The sequence below is a fragment of the Etheostoma cragini genome, chromosome 4 (genome assembly GCF_013103735.1).
Source record: "Etheostoma cragini isolate CJK2018 chromosome 4, CSU_Ecrag_1.0, whole genome shotgun sequence".
In the NCBI taxonomy this organism is placed as follows: domain Eukaryota; kingdom Metazoa; phylum Chordata; class Actinopteri; order Perciformes; family Percidae; genus Etheostoma; species Etheostoma cragini.
In genome coordinates, this window is record NC_048410.1 from 1,118,322 (window position 1) to 1,136,491 (window position 18,170).

Genomic DNA, 18,170 nt, shown 5'->3' on the forward strand with positions numbered 1-18,170 from the left:
TGTGCATACATATATAAAAAAAACATACATACACACCCAGACTTGCACTGACAATTTTGACTATAACATTTATGGTTAATGTACTTTTAAAGCCGAATGTTCTTTGTTATTATTATTATAATAATTACTAATTATTTGTTTTCTCTATACTGTCTTTTACTGTATTTCTTGCAAAAACGGATACTAGAATTTCAATTTCCTAGCGGGAGTCATCCCAAAAGGATTAATAAAGAAAAGTCAAAGTCTAGTCTAAATGTACACACACACACACCTGCGCAAAAATTAAGGTAGCAAACACTCATTATAGCAAACATTAAGACTCATTAAAAGTCATTTAGTTTACACAGTTGTATTTATTGTATTCATTTGTGGTGTAGGGACATATGGGAGCGGGGACGTTGAGCGGGGACGTTGAGAGTAGACTTTTCAGCCGAATACCCCAGAACATTTCCCTCTTTTTCCCAGCCATATGTTGGCAGGCATGCTCATTACTCAGACCTGAGCCGGGATGACCACAGGCTCTGGCTGCCACTCAGGCACAGATAAACCCCCGGAGGACCAGAGGAAGAGAGGTGGCGTTCACGATGCCTGTCTGAGTTGACTGTGTGCCCTGAACATGAACACAGACGTTACATTACCCCTGATAGCCTGCAGGGACACTGTCAGACACACGGGCAGATTAGGGACTCTGTGTGCGTTTATCCACAGCCCTCTATTAGCAGCAATTGCTGTGCACCTTCTCCAGGTGTTTGCAGCAGAGGGTTTTACGATGGGGACGGATTGGAATGTCCCTCTGCAGCATGCCCATAAAACAAGTGATTACAGAGTAGAAACCCCAACGGATAATATGTACTCCTTGTCTTATATTGGCCACAAAAGTGATTTGTTTTTATGCCTAACACAGACTTAAGATCTAATTGGTGCAATACATTCCTTTAAACTTGTGTGTTATGGTAAGAAAACTCATCCACAACAATTCTTATGATACCTTACAAAATTACAGTGACCGGTCACATGACTTAACTTAAGCCACAAAATGATTTGTTAAGATTAGAAACCAGTTAGAGGTTTGGTAAAACACTGGCCCCTTTAACAGTAACTTGTTTTTTTAACCTGGACTCTCTTTGTCCATGTGTTTTGTGTCTAAGTGACTGATGGGAACAACAACCTTTGAAATAGTAGTCTAGTCCAGTACTAGTCCAGTATTAAGCAAGACATAAGCTGTAATGTATAGTTAACGGGCAGTTCACGTCCTGTTTTTGTCCCTGACAGGCTCAGATTGTTATTATTTTAAGTGTCTGACAACATTGTGGAAAGGATCCCTAAGGATAAGGAGTGAGATCCATTTTTTTAACAAGTAACATCTCAAAATCGCTATGGACAAACCCACCAGACTCCCTTTAAATAAACTAATTAACTTACTAAAATAATTTGGTTTGTGAGCCATGGACAAAATGGTTGAGTTTTGTGGTGTCCCGCCTCAGGAGTGATGGTCTCAGTCTTCACCTCTCCAAACGCTGTTTCACTATTGTTCCCCCCACTTACAGTTAACTGTATCACCCAGCGAATAAGTTAGGAAAAAAGAGAACAGTAGAGGGTGACATTAAATATGGACGTGATCTGAACACAACATTTTTATATGCGGTTTGGTTTCTGTTCCACTATCAGCTTATCCATCGTACAGTTGGTTATTGTTTTTCCCTCTAAACACCAAAACACAGGGTTGAAGATGAGAATTAGCGGAGAGGATCGTGCATCTGTTTGAGATCAAGCCAAACCGAGACAAAACAATGGTTATTTGTCACCTGAATGTTGCATAAAACTTCACTTTTGAACAATTTGGTCCCTTTTCAAAGGACACACAGCAGGAGTTATGAACAAAGGTCCTCTCGTTACCACAAATAACCTCTTTTGCATTTCTCTCTGCTTCCCTTCTTCCCGTCTATCTCACCGCCTCAGTTTGATCCAGTTCCAGCTCCGGAGTCCAGCTGTTAGACCGGTATCATCAGGATGAAGATGAGACAGCTCCGAGCTCTGTGTCTGCTGACCCTGGCCGCCCTCGCCTCCGCCAGGCCCAAAGCAGGTCAGTCTGCTGATACCGGGAGGGGAAAAAGAGACAGAAACTGGGTTTTTAAAGTTGTTTTTATTATCTTCCTCCCAAATGGAGGACAATGGAAGTTTTTAGCATACAATAGATTACACTTTTAAAGTGAGACCAGAGTGAGAACACATAGACTTTGCCGTTTTTACTTCTTTATAGGATTGTGTACAATTATTTACTTGATTTATTGTCATTTTAATAAATAAATACTAGACAACCAAAAAATAGGGTATACCACGGGGTCTTAAAAGTTGCAACAGTATCAGTTTCAATACAGTCATAAAAAACCCTGCAATGCACTTTTGGTGCCGCCACTAGAAACATAAATATGAGTAGTAATTGCTGCTAGAACAAACAACATATGCGGGTGTTTTTCAGGGAAGGACAGCCTCGTATTTCCTGCCATTGCCCTGACGCAGACACTGGCATTACAACTGGACCCATCCTAATTATGGACTTGGCAAATAAAAGAAATAGTATCAATTCATTATACTGTAGATCTAAGATTTCCAAGACTGCCAACAACTACTTCTTTGTATTGATTTGCATATGACAAATAACTGAAAGCTTGAACTTAAAACTTGACCTCCGTGGTTCCTGAACAGGAGTCGTCTCATGTGCATCATGACCTAATGCTTTGGACTCAGATGTGGTTTGCGTTACATCTGCAGCTGAAGGTTGACTTGATTTATACGGCCAGACAATGATGTGAACATATTTATAAGATGTTAAAAAGCAGCCTCGTATCTGTTTGAAACTAAAGACAGATTCCACAACAATCCCACAAGTCTACTTTTACCGGCACCGAGCCTCTGCTCCGACGTTCAGTCGAAGCCTTTGAGAAGAAATCCTGGATAATCAAACAACTCCTTCCTAACTCGTAAAGACACACCACAAACTCAGACTCACCTCATCTATGACTCCTGTGTGTTTTTAAACCAAGATGATTTACGCTTAAAAATTAAAGACAAAAACAGGTGTCTGAAGTCGCGGAGCAGTGAGTTCAGGTGGTAAATTATCTGAACGTTATACCAGAGTCCAAAGACCTGAACAGCTGCTTTATCCCCAAAACACACACAAACCTGTGAGGATTTGAAAAATGTACATTCCTCTCCCACGTCTAGCGTTGTTCAGGCGAGACACTGCAGGTGAATAATGATTATTTAATAGATGTCATCAAGAAAGTTCCCCAGATGATTACTTACATTAAGACAACTATTTTGAGTGTTTTCTGAAGGAGGCAGAGGAGGTTAGGTCATTCATAGTTTAGAAATGTGTGTATTTTTTGACATTTCAAGGGGAACAACTAATTAAATATCTCATGCATCGTGCTAAACCACTGCGTTTTAATATTTTGAAAGGTTTTAATAGTTGTCAAGTTGCCATTGGCTTATTCTGTAAAGCTTCAGTTTGACCTTTATTTATGACCTGTTATTAGTGCTACATCTCAAGCACAATGAGTTACTCAAAGTCTGTCTCGTTGGAATATGTTATGACTATTGTCAGTGTGTTGCAGAACTCTTTGGTGCAGGAATCATAACAAAATGTGTGATGAATGTGTTGATTATTAACCCTTTTCTTTTAAACAATATTACACCAGAGGGTGTGACATTATTGACATTATAACAGTGATGCGGCTAGTACCGAGGAGCTTACGCCTCATAGTATGTGTCCACTGTCATTTCCTGCTTCCCATTCATTTCTATGGGAGCAGCCATGCAGTGCATTCTGACAGCGTCGTGGGACTTTGGAGGAGCGGGTAGTCGAGTCGCCCGCTCCTCAGTTGAATCCAGCCAATTTTATGCAAAATGAGGCACGGACGACTCGGCACCTCTCAAAAACTCACCAAAATATTTTTAACTGACCATTATTGATCTGAAGTGAAGACAGATTCAGCAACTGCGCGGCCTATATTTTGCTTAACATTTTTTCAGAAACACTGTTTGGTGATCTATACGAGATCATATTCCAACGAGCCGCCATTATGGCCTGTTTTGAAACCTGGGAGCAAACAGACCCGTGTGACGTGTTGGTCCAATCAGCTGCAGCCATCGCAGTTGTAGGAAGGTGTAGACAGGTTTCGTTACCTGTCAGTGGTCAGTGAAGAGTAACTGATAGCGTGCATTCCTTCCGTGTAAACAACACTTTCATGGACACATTCCATTCGTTTACTTTATTTTTCACACGTCATCATTGTATCTTTAAACACGATTTCAGGAGGTACATTGATCATATGCAGGACGCGTGAATTGGGTAACCCCAAATAAGCTTCTAAAAAGCTTATTACTCAGACACCAACTGACTCCGTCCATATAAATAAATAAAAATGATCCATTGTAAAATAATCATGTCCTTAGTCCTCCTCGCCTCTTTAATAAAAAAGCTAGACAAAAATCTATATTTTCAGCCCCAGATTTCCAGTTTCATTCCTCCGTGTTGAAGGTTTTGTCCCTCCTCTCAGGTCCTGAGCAGAAATGTAAGTCTGGTCCGGTGGATCTGGTCTTCCTCATCGACAGCTCCCGCAGCGTCAGACCACACGAGTTTGAGACCATGAGGAAGTTCATGATCGACATCCTGAGCACCCTGGACATCGGGCTCAACGCCACCAGGGTGGGCGTGGTCCAGTACTCCAGCCAGGTACCGCAGAATCCAGATCTTTGGGGAACATGATGATGAGTAGGACTTGGATACAAACCGCTGCCTGTCTGCTCTTCTTCTTCTTCAGCTCCGCAATGAGTTCTCTCTGAAGACCCACGCCAAGCTGGACGCCATGGTGAAAAACATCAACGAGATCATCCCCCTCGCTCAGGGCACCATGACTGGATTAGCCATCAAATACATCATGAACTCAGCTTTCATCGCCGAGGAGGGAGACAGGCCGCAGGTAGTGCAATGAAGACACCTGTTATTTGTTTGTTTTTTAATGTATTTAGTTCATAATCACTGCCAGCGTTTTCATTCATTACATTTATTTAGTGTGTTCGAGTGGTTTGATTGAATTACTTTCTATCAGACTTTGTCAAGTTCACAAATACGGCGTTCTTGTTGTGTAACCGTTGCAGTTAGTTATGTTTGGGTTAAAATCAGACATTACTTCTCCTCCTGTTATGCATGTGGAGCTGAATTTGAAGGCTCATAGCGTTAAAAAGTTGCTGTTTATTTATATTTTTAAACGGGAAATGCACCCCGGCCTCCTGGGTGAAAGTCCTGTTTGTTTGACCCGTCCACCGCCCCAACATCCCCCCTCACGCAGGATCTTGGTGCTTTTATACTTGGACTGACTTGGTAAGAGTCAGTCTTTCTTGACTCTACACCACCCTCCTCCACACGTTACCTGAGCGCTGATCCTGAGCTTCTCTCTCCCTCAGGTCCCCAACGTGGCCGTGATCGTGACGGACGGGCGTCCCCAGGATCGCGTGGCGGAGGTGGCAGTCGAAGCCAGAGAGAAAGGCATCGAGATCTACGCCGTGGGGGTGGCCAGAGCCGATATGGCGTCACTGAGGGCCATGGCGTCCCCGCCCTACGAGGACCATGTCTTCCTGGTGGAGTCCTTTGACCTCATTCACCAGTTTGGACTGCAATTCCAGGACAAGCTCTGTGGTAAGACCGGACAGGATGTAACCTCACTGTCTGTAAAAACCCAAAGAACACAATTGTTTATTTTACCAAAACCTTTTTTTATATCACAGCAGGCACTTTAAAATATGTCTGGTTAACTATAGAAGTGGCACCTAAGACAAACATGTCATTCACAAAAGATCAAATCACATTTGGCTTGAGCTTTCCTTTGACTTGGTTTGGTTGAGTGTATAATTTAACGTTTATTTACATGATATCTTGTTGGAAAGTGCAGTTTTATGAGAATACAAAATGTGAAAATGAACAAAAAAATGCACAAAACTCAATTTTACTGGAATGTGAAGACTTAAATCCTCTCCCAGGACCACATAAAATACAGATAAAGAATACAGCTCATAAATCAAATGAAATACCTGACCTATGAAAGGAGTTTTTCTTGAAGTATTTGACATCATGTCTTTGTAAAATGGGAAACTAAAGACCTTTATGCCACTACTGGATTACTTTTATTTGAAGTCATCTCAACACAAGACAAGTTCAAAACTGGAGCCAAGGCTGGAATTTGAATTTAATGCTGGTGGCTTTTTGAATTACACACACAGTGAATGTCTAGCCTGGATCGAAACAAAACCCCAAGCCCGTCTAAGCCCATTGAACCTAATACTTTTTCAAAACCGCCTCTAAAATCCCTTAAGTGCAAGATATTTCCCCGTGCTGCTATTATTCTAGACTGTTGCTGGCCTTCCTCAGTGGGAGATGGAAAAGGAGAGTAAAAACAGACAAATAAAGTTTAAGACAGTTGTTATGGTTGTTGTGGTTGCTAAGCTAACCTAGGCTCTAAAGGACCCACATACAAAAGGCTAGTCTAGCAGGTTCCTATTCCTGCAGGCTGCATTTGACTTGAAAATGGGACCTAAGCTTGCCTGGGTGAGTGTGTCACTTTTCCCTACATGTACTACAGCTACTGGGCTTCTCTTTGCCACTTTGAAATGGCCTGTTCTGAGTAGTTGTTCAGTTTAAAGTTGTGTGTGGGGAAACAAGAACAGCTTCAGTCTTCTTTTTATGTATCTATGGGGTCTGTCCCAGTTTGTTTAATTGCATCCATGTTTTCTTCCACTTGCTTCTCTTCCTCTCACTTTAATCCGTCCCACCGAGGAAGCATGGGATGGACGGGAGGAAATCATGCGAGGAGAGAGGGGAAAATAACAAGGGCAGCTTCTCAGGTCTCTTATTTGATATCTTCTCGCTTGACACAGAAATTGTTCTGGTTCTCCTTCATGAAGGCGGTCTCAAAGCTCTTTTTTGATGAAGGAGCAAGGATGGAGGAGGGATATCTGAGGAGCTACGAGTGAGGATTTAACAGCCGCCCTTCCTTAGGCCGTGCAGCTGAGAGCCGTTGCTAATGTGACGCTTCAGAGGAAAGGACATCTCATCCCTTTGTACAACAACACATTTCCCCTCTCTTCCAATGAGTTCCTGGCGCCTTCCTTATGTTTCCTCAGTTGGACCGACGAATACGCAAGGAATGGAAGCAAGTGAAGGAAACGTGGATGCAATTTAAAGACCTGGGACGTAGTCTTCATCAGTGTCCTCTTCCAGTGCGTCAGCCTACAGCTCGTTGGGGTCAAACACAACATCACTCATAATATGCATGTTGGTCTGATCCGGTAAAAAGGCTGAAACCACACTACTTCATAGCAGACATGGATACCCAGGGCTCGGTTTACACCCATCTCCATATCTAGCCAATGGGGGGCCATGGGCAGGCTGGGGGAACTCATTTTAAAGTTTAAAAACCTCATAAAATGGAAATTTTCACGACATGGGACCTTTAAATTCAGAAGAAACATCATTAGTTATAATTTATGAAGAGTTTAAGGGCTAAAAGCACTTAATGTTTGCATGGCAACATAAACAACCCAACAACTTGTCATGAGATTTGATTCAGATGTTCGATTCCTGATTAGTTCAGAAGTACAATATGCTATTTGTTTTAAACTGAGCCTACCTACAGTAAAATCACCAAAACATTTTTATCCTAAGGCAGAAAATGTTATGTATGTATCTGTAGAATCTGGATATAATCTAGCAACTTCCTAACCCTGAGATCATACGCAGTGTGGACGCTGAAGTGGATATCCTGTCCTCCGTAGGCATGGATCTGTGTCTGGAGTCGGACCACGGCTGTGAGCACATCTGTGAGAGCTCCCCAGGCTCCTTCCACTGCCTCTGTCTGCCTGGATACACTCTGAACCAAGACGGCAAAACATGTGCAGGTAACAACAGACACGCACAAGAAATAAAGAACAATAGACATTCATAGGCAACATGTTGTTTCTACTTTAGTGGCAGAATTTGCTCTGACATCATGGCAGATGAACTCGAGACAACTGCGACAACTTTAGCTACATTTTTTACCTATATTTGAATGCTGAATAAGCTATTAGCAGGTCCTGTTTGCTATGTACCCATACATGTACAGACATACACTGGATTACTTTGATACTAAAGAAGAATTAAATTTTTTTATGATAGATAGATTATTTATTGAACTGAAAAGTTCCATAAGGAGAATCTATAGACGTGTGCAACATATCATGTCTGTAAGTTCAGATTTGACTGAGTTTCGACTCCAAGCTGGTGTACCATGGATGTCCAATAAAATAAAAAATAATCACGTTCTCCCACCTTTCCTTTTCCTTGACCTGATGACGTTTTTCATCGAGGTGGAAAGTGCACAATTGGGGAAAAATATTGATCTAAAAGAATATTAATTTGACTAAAGGTTTAAATGAGGCACTAGGAACCAACTAAAATTGAATAGAGTTTCTTCACGGTTACCAGTATAAATGTTATTTAACATGGGGATGATGAAAGATAAATTTATCCTGGCAGTGGAGAAAGGGCTTGTAACTGGAGTTCAGATACTTGCACGCAGAACGTGAAATTATTCATCAATTCACAAGTAATTTTAATGAACACAGTAACTCAATAAATGTCTTTGTGTGTTTCAGCCATAGATCTTTGTGCTCAGGGGAAACACGACTGTGAACAAATCTGCGTCAGCTCGCCCGGGTCTTTCACCTGCGACTGCAACAAAGGATACCAACTGAATGACAACAAGAAGACCTGCTCAAGTTAGTCACTCACACACACACACACACACACACACACACACACACACACACACACACACACACACACACACACACACACACACACACAGCTGATAGGCTTGAATTCATGTTCATGCTGAAATGGATTTCAACCTTCACAAGCTGCTGATTCATGAAGCTGAGTGTGGGTTTGCATCTGATTCCTCCTGTTTGTCTTAAAGGTGCTCTAAGCAATAATGGGAGACGTTACGTCTTTTTGACGTTCGTAAGTATTTTCCAACACAAACACTTTTTACAGTGTGTTCAGGGATAAGCAGCTAGCAGATGGTAGTGTGTAGTGAGATGTTGTAGCCTAAAAAACGTGCAACATCGCTTAGAGCACCTTTAATAAAAGAGCTCCCTTTGCTGTAAATCATTTATACTCCTGTTTTACAAAAATACCATTATTTAGAAACACTCATATATATATATATATATGTATGTATGTAAAAAAAAACTAGCCTAATTCTTGTTCTTAAATCTTAAAGCCTCAACTACCAAACAACCTAACTGCATTTGGAAATTGAATTTGTCATTTTAATTTCACAGCATATATCAACTTAAGGAACAAAGTCTTTTATATTAACATATTGTGATCTTGGCTTGTTTAAAGTGGAGTTTATTCCCAACCTGGAGCTATTTTCCCATCATGCATTGTTGTCTAAGTAACTAATGTAAACAAGTCTTTGAAATTGGTTCAGTATTGAGCGAGAACGCTGGAACCAGCAGCCGCGAACTGGGCTGCAATGTTATCATATAATGCAAATCTGTCAATTTCGTCCATTAACAGTTCTTCTTTTCCCGCTGACAGGCTCAAATTATTCTTCTATGTGTCTTACAGCAAAAGGATCACTGCAGAGATAGAACTTTCTGTAAACCAGGAACAGCTCAGAAATGTATCAACAAACCCACCGGACTCTATTTAAATAATCTATACTTTTAGTTTGTATAGAACAGCATATATCCACATGTACGAGGGTGAATAAGGGTTTATTTTAACAGAGCAGGATACCCACGGCTTCTTTAACACCAATCACAATTTCTAGCCACTGGGGACCATAAGCGGGTTGAGGGGAACTTACTCATTTTCATGCCGTGGTACCTTTAAATTCACAAGAAACATCCGTAGTTATCATTTACCGATAGTTCAAAGCTGAAAGCACTTGATGTTGGCCTGGGTGAATTAAAGGTTTATTTTAACCAAACCAGAGTGATGACTGGTCGAACAGTGGAAAGACGAACTAAGACAGCTTTTAATATTTATATTTTGTTTCTGTCAACTTTGAATAAAGTGTGTTTTAAGCTGATATGATGGATTATATGTCAATATATCAAACAAAGAGTATGGTGGGTTTGGTTATGGTGAATTCGAGGCTGTTTACTGTACAAAAATGATCTTTAACAAAGAAGGTCTACGTCTGTAGGGATCCTTTCCTTAATAATGTTAACACTTAGAAGATAAATCTGAGCCCGTCAGTGGCACAACAAGCACTTAGTGGACGTACAGTGAAGGTGCGCAATTTTCCATTAATGTTACATTGCATCTTGTTTCACCAATTTCAAAGATTGTCGTCACCATCAGTCACTTACTACACAAATGTATTAAGTTATTCTTTAAGACGAGATTTGTTGTGAGACAAAGGGAACATGGATGCAATCCCACACGTGCTGCTGCTGGTCGCTCTGCTGCTTATGGCCTCGCTGCTTTCCTCCCCTCAGTGATCGACTACTGTTCGTTTGGGAACCACAGTTGTGATCATGAGTGTGTGAGTGTGCTCAATGGCTATCGCTGCCGCTGTAACCAGGGATACAGGCTGCTGGACGACGGCAAGACATGCCAGGGTAAGTAGCGCATGCATGATACAATGACAGAAATAAAAACAGAACTATGTTATCCGCCTGATATGATTGAGGGGAGGGTCAGATTTTAATTTAATGACACCTTCCTGATGGTGACGCTTACACACATGCAGGATTTAAGTAGGCTCATTTAAAGCTGGGGATGGCAGTTTGGTTTTAGCGTTTGTTTAGCGCAAACATTGTAACTCAAATGGTCTAAGGGAAAACCAAATGTTTGCAGCTCCTCTCGGCTCAGTTTGCAGGCTTTAGATAATCTAGCTTGCGAGGGAAGACTTTGGCCAATCACAGGTTATTTCAGAGAGAGCATACCTATTAACTGTCCTACGAATGCAAATGCACATGTGTGTCCCTTCAGTGAAAGTTGAAATGAAGAGGCCTGTAGCCTAGCATCACTATTGGCTTGTTCTAAGTGAGCTGGGGTTAGCGGAAGGCTAAACCACAAGCACGTCTACCACGTTTACGTTTTCCTCTCACAGCGAGCTGCGTCGCCTGCTATTGCAATCTGAACGAGGAGACGCTGGAAGCAGTGTGAGAGGAAAAGGTAAATGCAGGAGCCGAGCCGGCAGTTAAGCTGTCTGCTAACCGAGTTCATGTAGCTAACTAGAGCCTAGATTCACAGAATGTCATCTAACGTTGGCTTTCCAATGAAAACGGGATGGTACTTCTCATATTATTGCTGCTATATAACGGCATCAGGAAGAAATTAACAATTAGTACTCATACAGGTTACTGTATGGGCCAGGGCTCGTCTGATGGTCGGGTCTGGACAGAGAGGGTGGAGGGAGACCTGCAGGAAGAGAAGGTCTCTCTCTACCTCAAATTCTGGTTTGCTTTTTGCCTACTGAAGCTTTAACCCTCCCCTAACTGGAATATGGTATTACCGGCCTATTTTAAGTGAGAGTATGTAGGGTATGTCTGGAAATAAATGCCCAGAAAACACACACACTTTAATTCAATGTGTGTGTGTTATTTAGCCATTGACCTGTGTGCTGAAGGGAAACATGACTGTGAACAAATCTGCATCAGCGCGCCCGGCGTCTTCACCTGCGACTGCAACGAAGGCTACACACTCAACGGAGACAAGAAGACCTGCACACGTTAGTCAGGCCCTCGCGCAAATATACACACACACACACACACACAGCATTACACACACACACACACACCAACAACACACACTAACAATGAAAGGAAAACGCCTCCTGGTGCCTCTACGGTATCCTGCAGCAGGAGTGCATCCACATCTTTTTTTCCATTTTATTAACCCATTAGTAAGGCAAGTTTAAAAAAAAAAAAATCCAAAATAGAGCCTCTGGCTTCTTTTTGTGAACTGTTGCTGCTTTGGTTTCATGTCAATGTAAATTAAGTCATTTTGGGTCTTTGGACCATTGATCAGAGTACATAAGAAGTTTGAAAACACCATTTTGGATTAAAAGGAGACAAAAGTAGGACCAAACGCACTCAGAAACAGAAAAACGTTCCACTGTACCATAAACGAAATATGAGAAATAACTTGATGTGTGTGTGTGTGTGTGTGTGTGTGTGTGTGTGTGTGTGTGTTTTCTTTAGCCATTGACCTGTGTGCCGAGGGGAAGCATGACTGTGAACAGATCTGTATCAGTGCTCCTGGCGTCTTCACCTGCGACTGCTACAAGGGATTCAAACTCAACAAAGACAAGAAGACCTGCACAAGTCAGTAAATCTTTCTTTATGTCGTGTGTTTCACCTCGGCTCCTCCAATGTGTGTTGTCACTGCTCTGACTTCAAATTCACTTCCATTTAGTTGTTTTCAGATATTAAGAAAAAGGCTGAAAAGGGCCAGTTGTTTGACTAAAATGAGTCTGCACATTCATCACTGTATATGTATCTATACCTCAATAGAAGTTACTGGTTTCCTTTCACGTAACAACTGCTGTAATGACGTGGTATTGCTTTGGCAGTGAAGGGGGGGGAATCATTTTTTCAAGTAGCAGCTACAGTAGCTGCAGTGTGTACCAACAACCGCCAGGTGGCGCATGTTAGCACACCAGATGCAGTTTTACCGTTCCATTTATTTGGTTACTCCCCAACGCCTGGCAGTCAGTTTCCACCACATGTAACGTGTGTTTATTGTCTCTGTGTCTGCAGACATGGACATGTGTAACACAGTGGAGCACGGCTGTGAGCACCAGTGTGTGAATACTGCAGGATCGTACTACTGTATCTGTCCGGAGGGACAGCTGTTGCAGGAGGACGGCAAGAGCTGCGGCAGTAAGTCAACTCTCTGATTAATGATCTGTGTTACAGAAAATCATCTATCGCTGAGGCACAAACCCAGTTTGGACATAACAGGACAGGTTCAGTGTTCTTCAACAAAGACCTATTTACCCTCAGATTCATAAAACGCAACTTGCAGTAGTGCCCAATGAGGTAATCCGCAATCAGACGTGTCAGTGTGTTTTAGGTGGTGTGAGAGTCCCCTGCAAGAAACGGGACACATCACTGCCTCTATGGCTGCTTATAAGAAAGTTTTAAAACACCAAACCCAAGCACTGAACCGTGGAACAGCTGATTGTTTATTCAGTCCTCAGTCTCTTTTTGTCTTTCACCGTGAAATGAAGCTGCCTTCAAGTGCGTCCGGAAATGTCAAGATCTATAAACTATTTTCTGGTCTGAACAAGGCCATTAGAGTAAGAAAGGACGTAAGATGAAATAAATGCATGTGGAAAAAGGAAAAACAAATCCTATACTGATGTTAAAAGCAGCTCAGTTATGTCTGGGAGGAACTGGCCAGACAATGATGGGAGGGTCTCGGTTCAAGTCCTGGTATGGACGGAAGTCCGGAGTATGGACTGGTAGCTGGAGAGATGCCAGTTCACCTCCTGGGCACTGCCAAGACGCTCTTGAGCAAGGTGCCAAAACCCCCAAAGTATTCCAGGATGGGTGAAAAATGTGCTCTGGTTAATTGGCATTTCTTTAAACCAATCACAATTGTCTCGGGCGGCACTAAACGTCGGACAGAGCCACGGTGCTGCTGCAAAACAGCCTCAGGAAGGAACTTGTTTTGGTGGAACGTGTACATTAAAAAGTAGTTCTAGTCATGCAACAGAAAACTCAGATTGGACACATAGTGTAGCTCGTCTGGCTTTACCCTGCAGAGATCTGAGGACCAGGGAACCAGAGTCCTCAGAAATCCACCAGAAAGCAGCAGGTAACAGACTTTCCAGCAGCACAGGAAGTGCAACGTTGTCGGTATAGACTACTTTTACTTATATAATACGTCTTTGCCACAGTCTGGTGTTATGAAATCGGCCGACTTATCCGTGATAAGCTAATGTCGTTTAGATTCATCAGTCCATCTATTAAAATAAATCGAGCTGTAAAAATCAAATAACACCTGTGAATTCTCAAGAACAATCATCAGGACTATGTATGTTGTTAGTATTCCTTCTCATGTCTCTCTCCTTCAGCCTGCAAGTCGGCCAACATCGACCTGGTGCTCCTGATTGACGGCTCCAAGAGTGTCCGCCCCCAAAACTTTGAACTGGTCAAAAAGTTTGTTAACCAGGTGAGGAATGTTTTACATACTTTATGAACAATGGAGCCCGACCGATTAAGGATTTTTGAAGCCGATACAAAAGTTTGGTTATTTCAAAATCCGATATCCTTTATAGGAAGAAAAGACGCTCTTGGCTGCTTTTTGGAATAAAAACACAGTTAGCTCTTTATTCACAACAAAAAGCCCAATAACAAACACTAACTTAACAATAGAAGCTCACTAATAGAGTACCTGTCTCTTGTGTCACCCCCTTCAGGTTGTGGACTCTCTGGACGTGTCTGCTCATGGCACCAGGGTCGGTCTGGTTCAGTACTCCAGCCGGGTCCGGACGGAGTTCCCCCTTAACATGTACCACACCGCTGACGAGATCAAAGCTGCAGTCATGAAGGTAAAGTCGTCTGTTTCAAACAACAAATTATCTTCAATTTCATGTTTAAATACCCTGTGCATCAATTATGGGCTATCAAGTATTCCCGAAATGAAGCCGACGAATCAGCTTCATTAAATAGATTTAAAGTTGGAACCGAAGCAGGCCTACATTCATTTTGTAACAAGTTGCTCGATCTTGTTATAACTAAGATATCTGCAAATATAGATATCTGCATTGTTTAATTGGAATATTACCCAAGAGGGTTTGATTTAACATCATTTTTGGCACAACAGTAATGCTTACAGACCTTTGCACAAGGTCTAGCTGCATCAAAGTGAAGGGAATCAAAGCGTAATATTGCTTAATAACAATATGCATCATTCATACACACACTGTTATTTCATGGCTGTCCAACAAGAACAGTTTCTCAGTCTATTTTGATTTCAACACTTGGGACTTGAACTGTTACTGTCCTCGTCTAGGTTGACTACATGGAGAAAGGCACTATGACAGGTCTGGCCCTGAAACACATGCTGGAGAACAGCTTCTCAGAGGCAGAGGGCGCTCGTCCTTCCAGCCGCAACATCCCCCGAATCGGACTCGTCTTCACAGATGGACGCTCGCAGGACGACATCACAGAGTACGCCAAGAAGGCCAAAGAAGCCGGTAAGCATCAACTGCCGCGAGGGTCGAACCACATCTACAGTAATTCTCTTATTCTAGTCCCTGCACCAGAATGCTAATGAGATCTGTACACAGGTATCACCATGTACGCGGTGGGCGTGGGAAAAGCCGTGGAAGATGAGCTTCGTGAGATTGCATCTGAGCCTCAGGAGAAACATTTCTATTACACCACCGACTTCACCGCCATCAACACCATCGCCGAGAACCTCAAACTCAACGTCTGCCCAGGTACAAGACTCAGGATCTGAACGCCGGGTACAATACATAGGTTTCACACCTTAAAGTCTGAACCGAGGTCCAAACCAAGGTTCATGTTTCTGTTACGTTATATACATTTGACTTGGTAAGTTATGCTTCCACACTGCAGTTATGCAAACTAAAAAACTATACATGATATAATAAATAATAAAGGCTTAAAGTAGCCCCAAAAATATCTTGTATCTTAAAAAATATGTAATAATATGTTCAATATAAAGTTACAGTCAAGAGATAAGCTTCACATGTAAAAGCAGTCCCAGTGTCAGCTGACAAGTCACTGTAAGGATGTTCTTTGGCTCCCTCTGCTGACAGAAGTACATGATGACAGCTGGAATAAAAAAAAACACTCAAATATGAAAGATAAATACCTAAAGAACAAAGTTCAACACAGGAAAAATAGTAAAATAGCTTTTTTGGAGTTTTAACTAATTGTTTTATTTGTGAACATTGTAAAATGGACCAAATGGACATTAAAGCTAAATAATTCACAAACTGCTTAAGTGCAGTTTAAACTGCAGAAATGCATTTTATTTTATATATATTTTAAATTGTGTGAAATTATTTATTTTGTGAAAGTGACACATACAGACACAACGTACAACAATACATAGTCCGTATTAATCATACCAGGGATCCAATACATGCTAAATACTAATGCAATTTGGGTATGAAGTTGCAAGATTGTTCATCCCGGGGAGACCCAATCAAATCATATCAAATTAAATCAAAAGAACATTATTTTTAACGTGAGGGAACTTCGTTTGTAATCAGGCACATACAGACACAACGTACAACAATACAAAGTCTCCCAAACTACTAGTGTGAAAGTGACCTAAGAGTGAATTTGTCTGTCTGTAACCATTTTTCTTTGCGTCTTTGCAGAGGAGAGTCAGGGGGAGATCGAGGTGAAGGACCCGTGTGCCTGTGAGAGTTTGGTGGAGTTCCAGCAGGCCACCATGAGCAGTCTGGAGCAGCTCACACAGAAACATATCCTTTAAGAACACGTCTTTGTACGAGCACCAGGGAACTGAAACACAACTAATTTAATATTCTTCAAAAGCCTCAGTGACAGGCAAGTTTCTAATTTGGATTGGTGGTAAGAAACTGGTGGCAGTTCAAAGATAACGTTACCAATGACTAAGACAGGAAATACATTTCTCTGTGCAACATTTGATACAGTGGTAATATAAAAAAATGGGATTTTAATGCCAAGGTGAATGATATTACAGATGTGGAACTAGGGCTTAAGTTAAATTTTTATTTTGACTGATTTGACGTCCATTGGGAATCCTACACCTTATATCCGTCCCAAATTCTTCCCACAACTGTTCCATGTCTCGCCTATATACTGTATAAAAAGATGGACGAAGTGTCTTCACGTTCTCCTACTGTACAAAAGGAAAGCCGAAACCTCCCAGATACGGGCGCTGCCATCTTGTAATTTTAGAGCCAGGGTCTGCGCAGTAGTGATTAGGCAGTGAAGACGCGGTATAAAAGTCCCGCCTATACACCTGCCCGACCAGATGCAACTCATCCACAGCTGTCAATCATGACGTTTCAGCCCGTTTCAACAGCATTAAGTAACTAATAAAAACCAAACTGGTCAGAAAACTAGACACATGAACAAACCGCATGATCAGAATTATCTAAAATGATGGAAACCATCTTAGATAAAATTAATTTGACGTGTACTGATTTTTTTGTTTATACCATGTCCCACCTGCTAACATGGAGGGGGGCGGGGCTTATGGCCTATACTGCAGCCAGCCACCATGATGATCCAGGTGTTTTAGCTTCACTTATACACTATGCCTCAACCCCTCCGTCCATGTAACAAACAAACCTGGGAACATTTAAAGAATAGGGCCACTGATATTTTACTCTGGTTTAACTGTCAAAGAACAACAATGAATGTATGTACTACCAAGTATGATGTGTCATGAAAGCCGGAAGTATCTTCTTCCTCTGTAAATCTCGCATGGTCTTGTGATATCACGAGAATCCAGCTGCCGTGCAAGGTACACCGTTTAACACGTGCATGTCATTATTATTCCTTAATCAGCTGCCTACTATCTGGGATGACTGCTCGTCTGGAGCAGCTGGAGAACCAGCTTCTCTCCAGGAAGTGAGGAAGTGATCTTCATCACAGTGAGCGAACGGGACGCCACAAGGAAAAAGAAAGAATAACAGAGTGAGGAAGAGGAGGGCACATCAGAAACCATTTCAATCAATGGACAAAACCAAAGTGTCTTTTCACAAAGCCTTTGTGGCCTTCAGTCGGCTTGTTGCTCTTCACCTTTAAGAGGATGACATTTATCTGAAAGCTTGTGATATAGAATCATATTTCTGGTATCAATGTAAATTACCTAATTTGTACACTTTGTTTAGAAGAACTAAAAATACAACAAACACTACATACACTTTCCCACCCATCACTGGGCAAAACAGCTGTAAACAAATGCCTTCATAAGACAGATTTCCATGTTTCCCCAGGACATCTGTTACAGAGTAATTTTGTTATTTTCCAACATGGATCATGGACATTTTCCCATGCATTGCTGTCTAAGTGACTGATGTGAACAAAATCTTTGAAATTGGTCCAGAATTGAGCAAGAACGGAGTAAA

At 41.8% G+C, this 18,170-nt stretch overlaps 1 protein-coding gene across 5 annotated transcripts in view; it reads left to right on the forward strand.

Annotated features, from left to right (window-relative positions):
• matn4 (matrilin 4) overlaps positions 1 to 18,170 on the forward strand; it is a 32,081-nt gene extending 13,911 nt beyond the window's left edge. For 2 of the 5 annotated variants that reach the window (XM_034869975.1, XM_034869976.1), the window contains exons 2-17: positions 1,960 to 2,083; positions 4,563 to 4,738; positions 4,827 to 4,985; positions 5,470 to 5,701; positions 7,834 to 7,956; positions 8,695 to 8,817; positions 10,555 to 10,677; positions 11,670 to 11,792; positions 12,265 to 12,387; positions 12,823 to 12,945; positions 14,145 to 14,242; positions 14,490 to 14,621; positions 15,086 to 15,269; positions 15,363 to 15,515; positions 16,428 to 16,532; positions 17,616 to 18,170. In XM_034869975.1, the coding sequence (XP_034725866.1) occupies positions 2,011 to 2,083; positions 4,563 to 4,738; positions 4,827 to 4,985; positions 5,470 to 5,701; positions 7,834 to 7,956; positions 8,695 to 8,817; positions 10,555 to 10,677; positions 11,670 to 11,792; positions 12,265 to 12,387; positions 12,823 to 12,945; positions 14,145 to 14,242; positions 14,490 to 14,621; positions 15,086 to 15,269; positions 15,363 to 15,515; positions 16,428 to 16,532; positions 17,616 to 17,674 (2,109 nt within the window). In that variant the 5' untranslated portion in view covers positions 1,960 to 2,010 and the 3' untranslated portion in view covers positions 17,675 to 18,170. The remainder of the gene's footprint in view (positions 1 to 1,959; positions 2,084 to 4,562; positions 4,739 to 4,826; positions 4,986 to 5,469; positions 5,702 to 7,833; positions 7,957 to 8,694; positions 8,818 to 10,554; positions 10,678 to 11,669; positions 11,793 to 12,264; positions 12,388 to 12,822; positions 12,946 to 14,144; positions 14,243 to 14,489; positions 14,622 to 15,085; positions 15,270 to 15,362; positions 15,516 to 16,427; positions 16,533 to 17,615) is intronic. The other 3 variants (XM_034869977.1, XM_034869979.1, XM_034869980.1) reach the window with 3 other exon arrangements.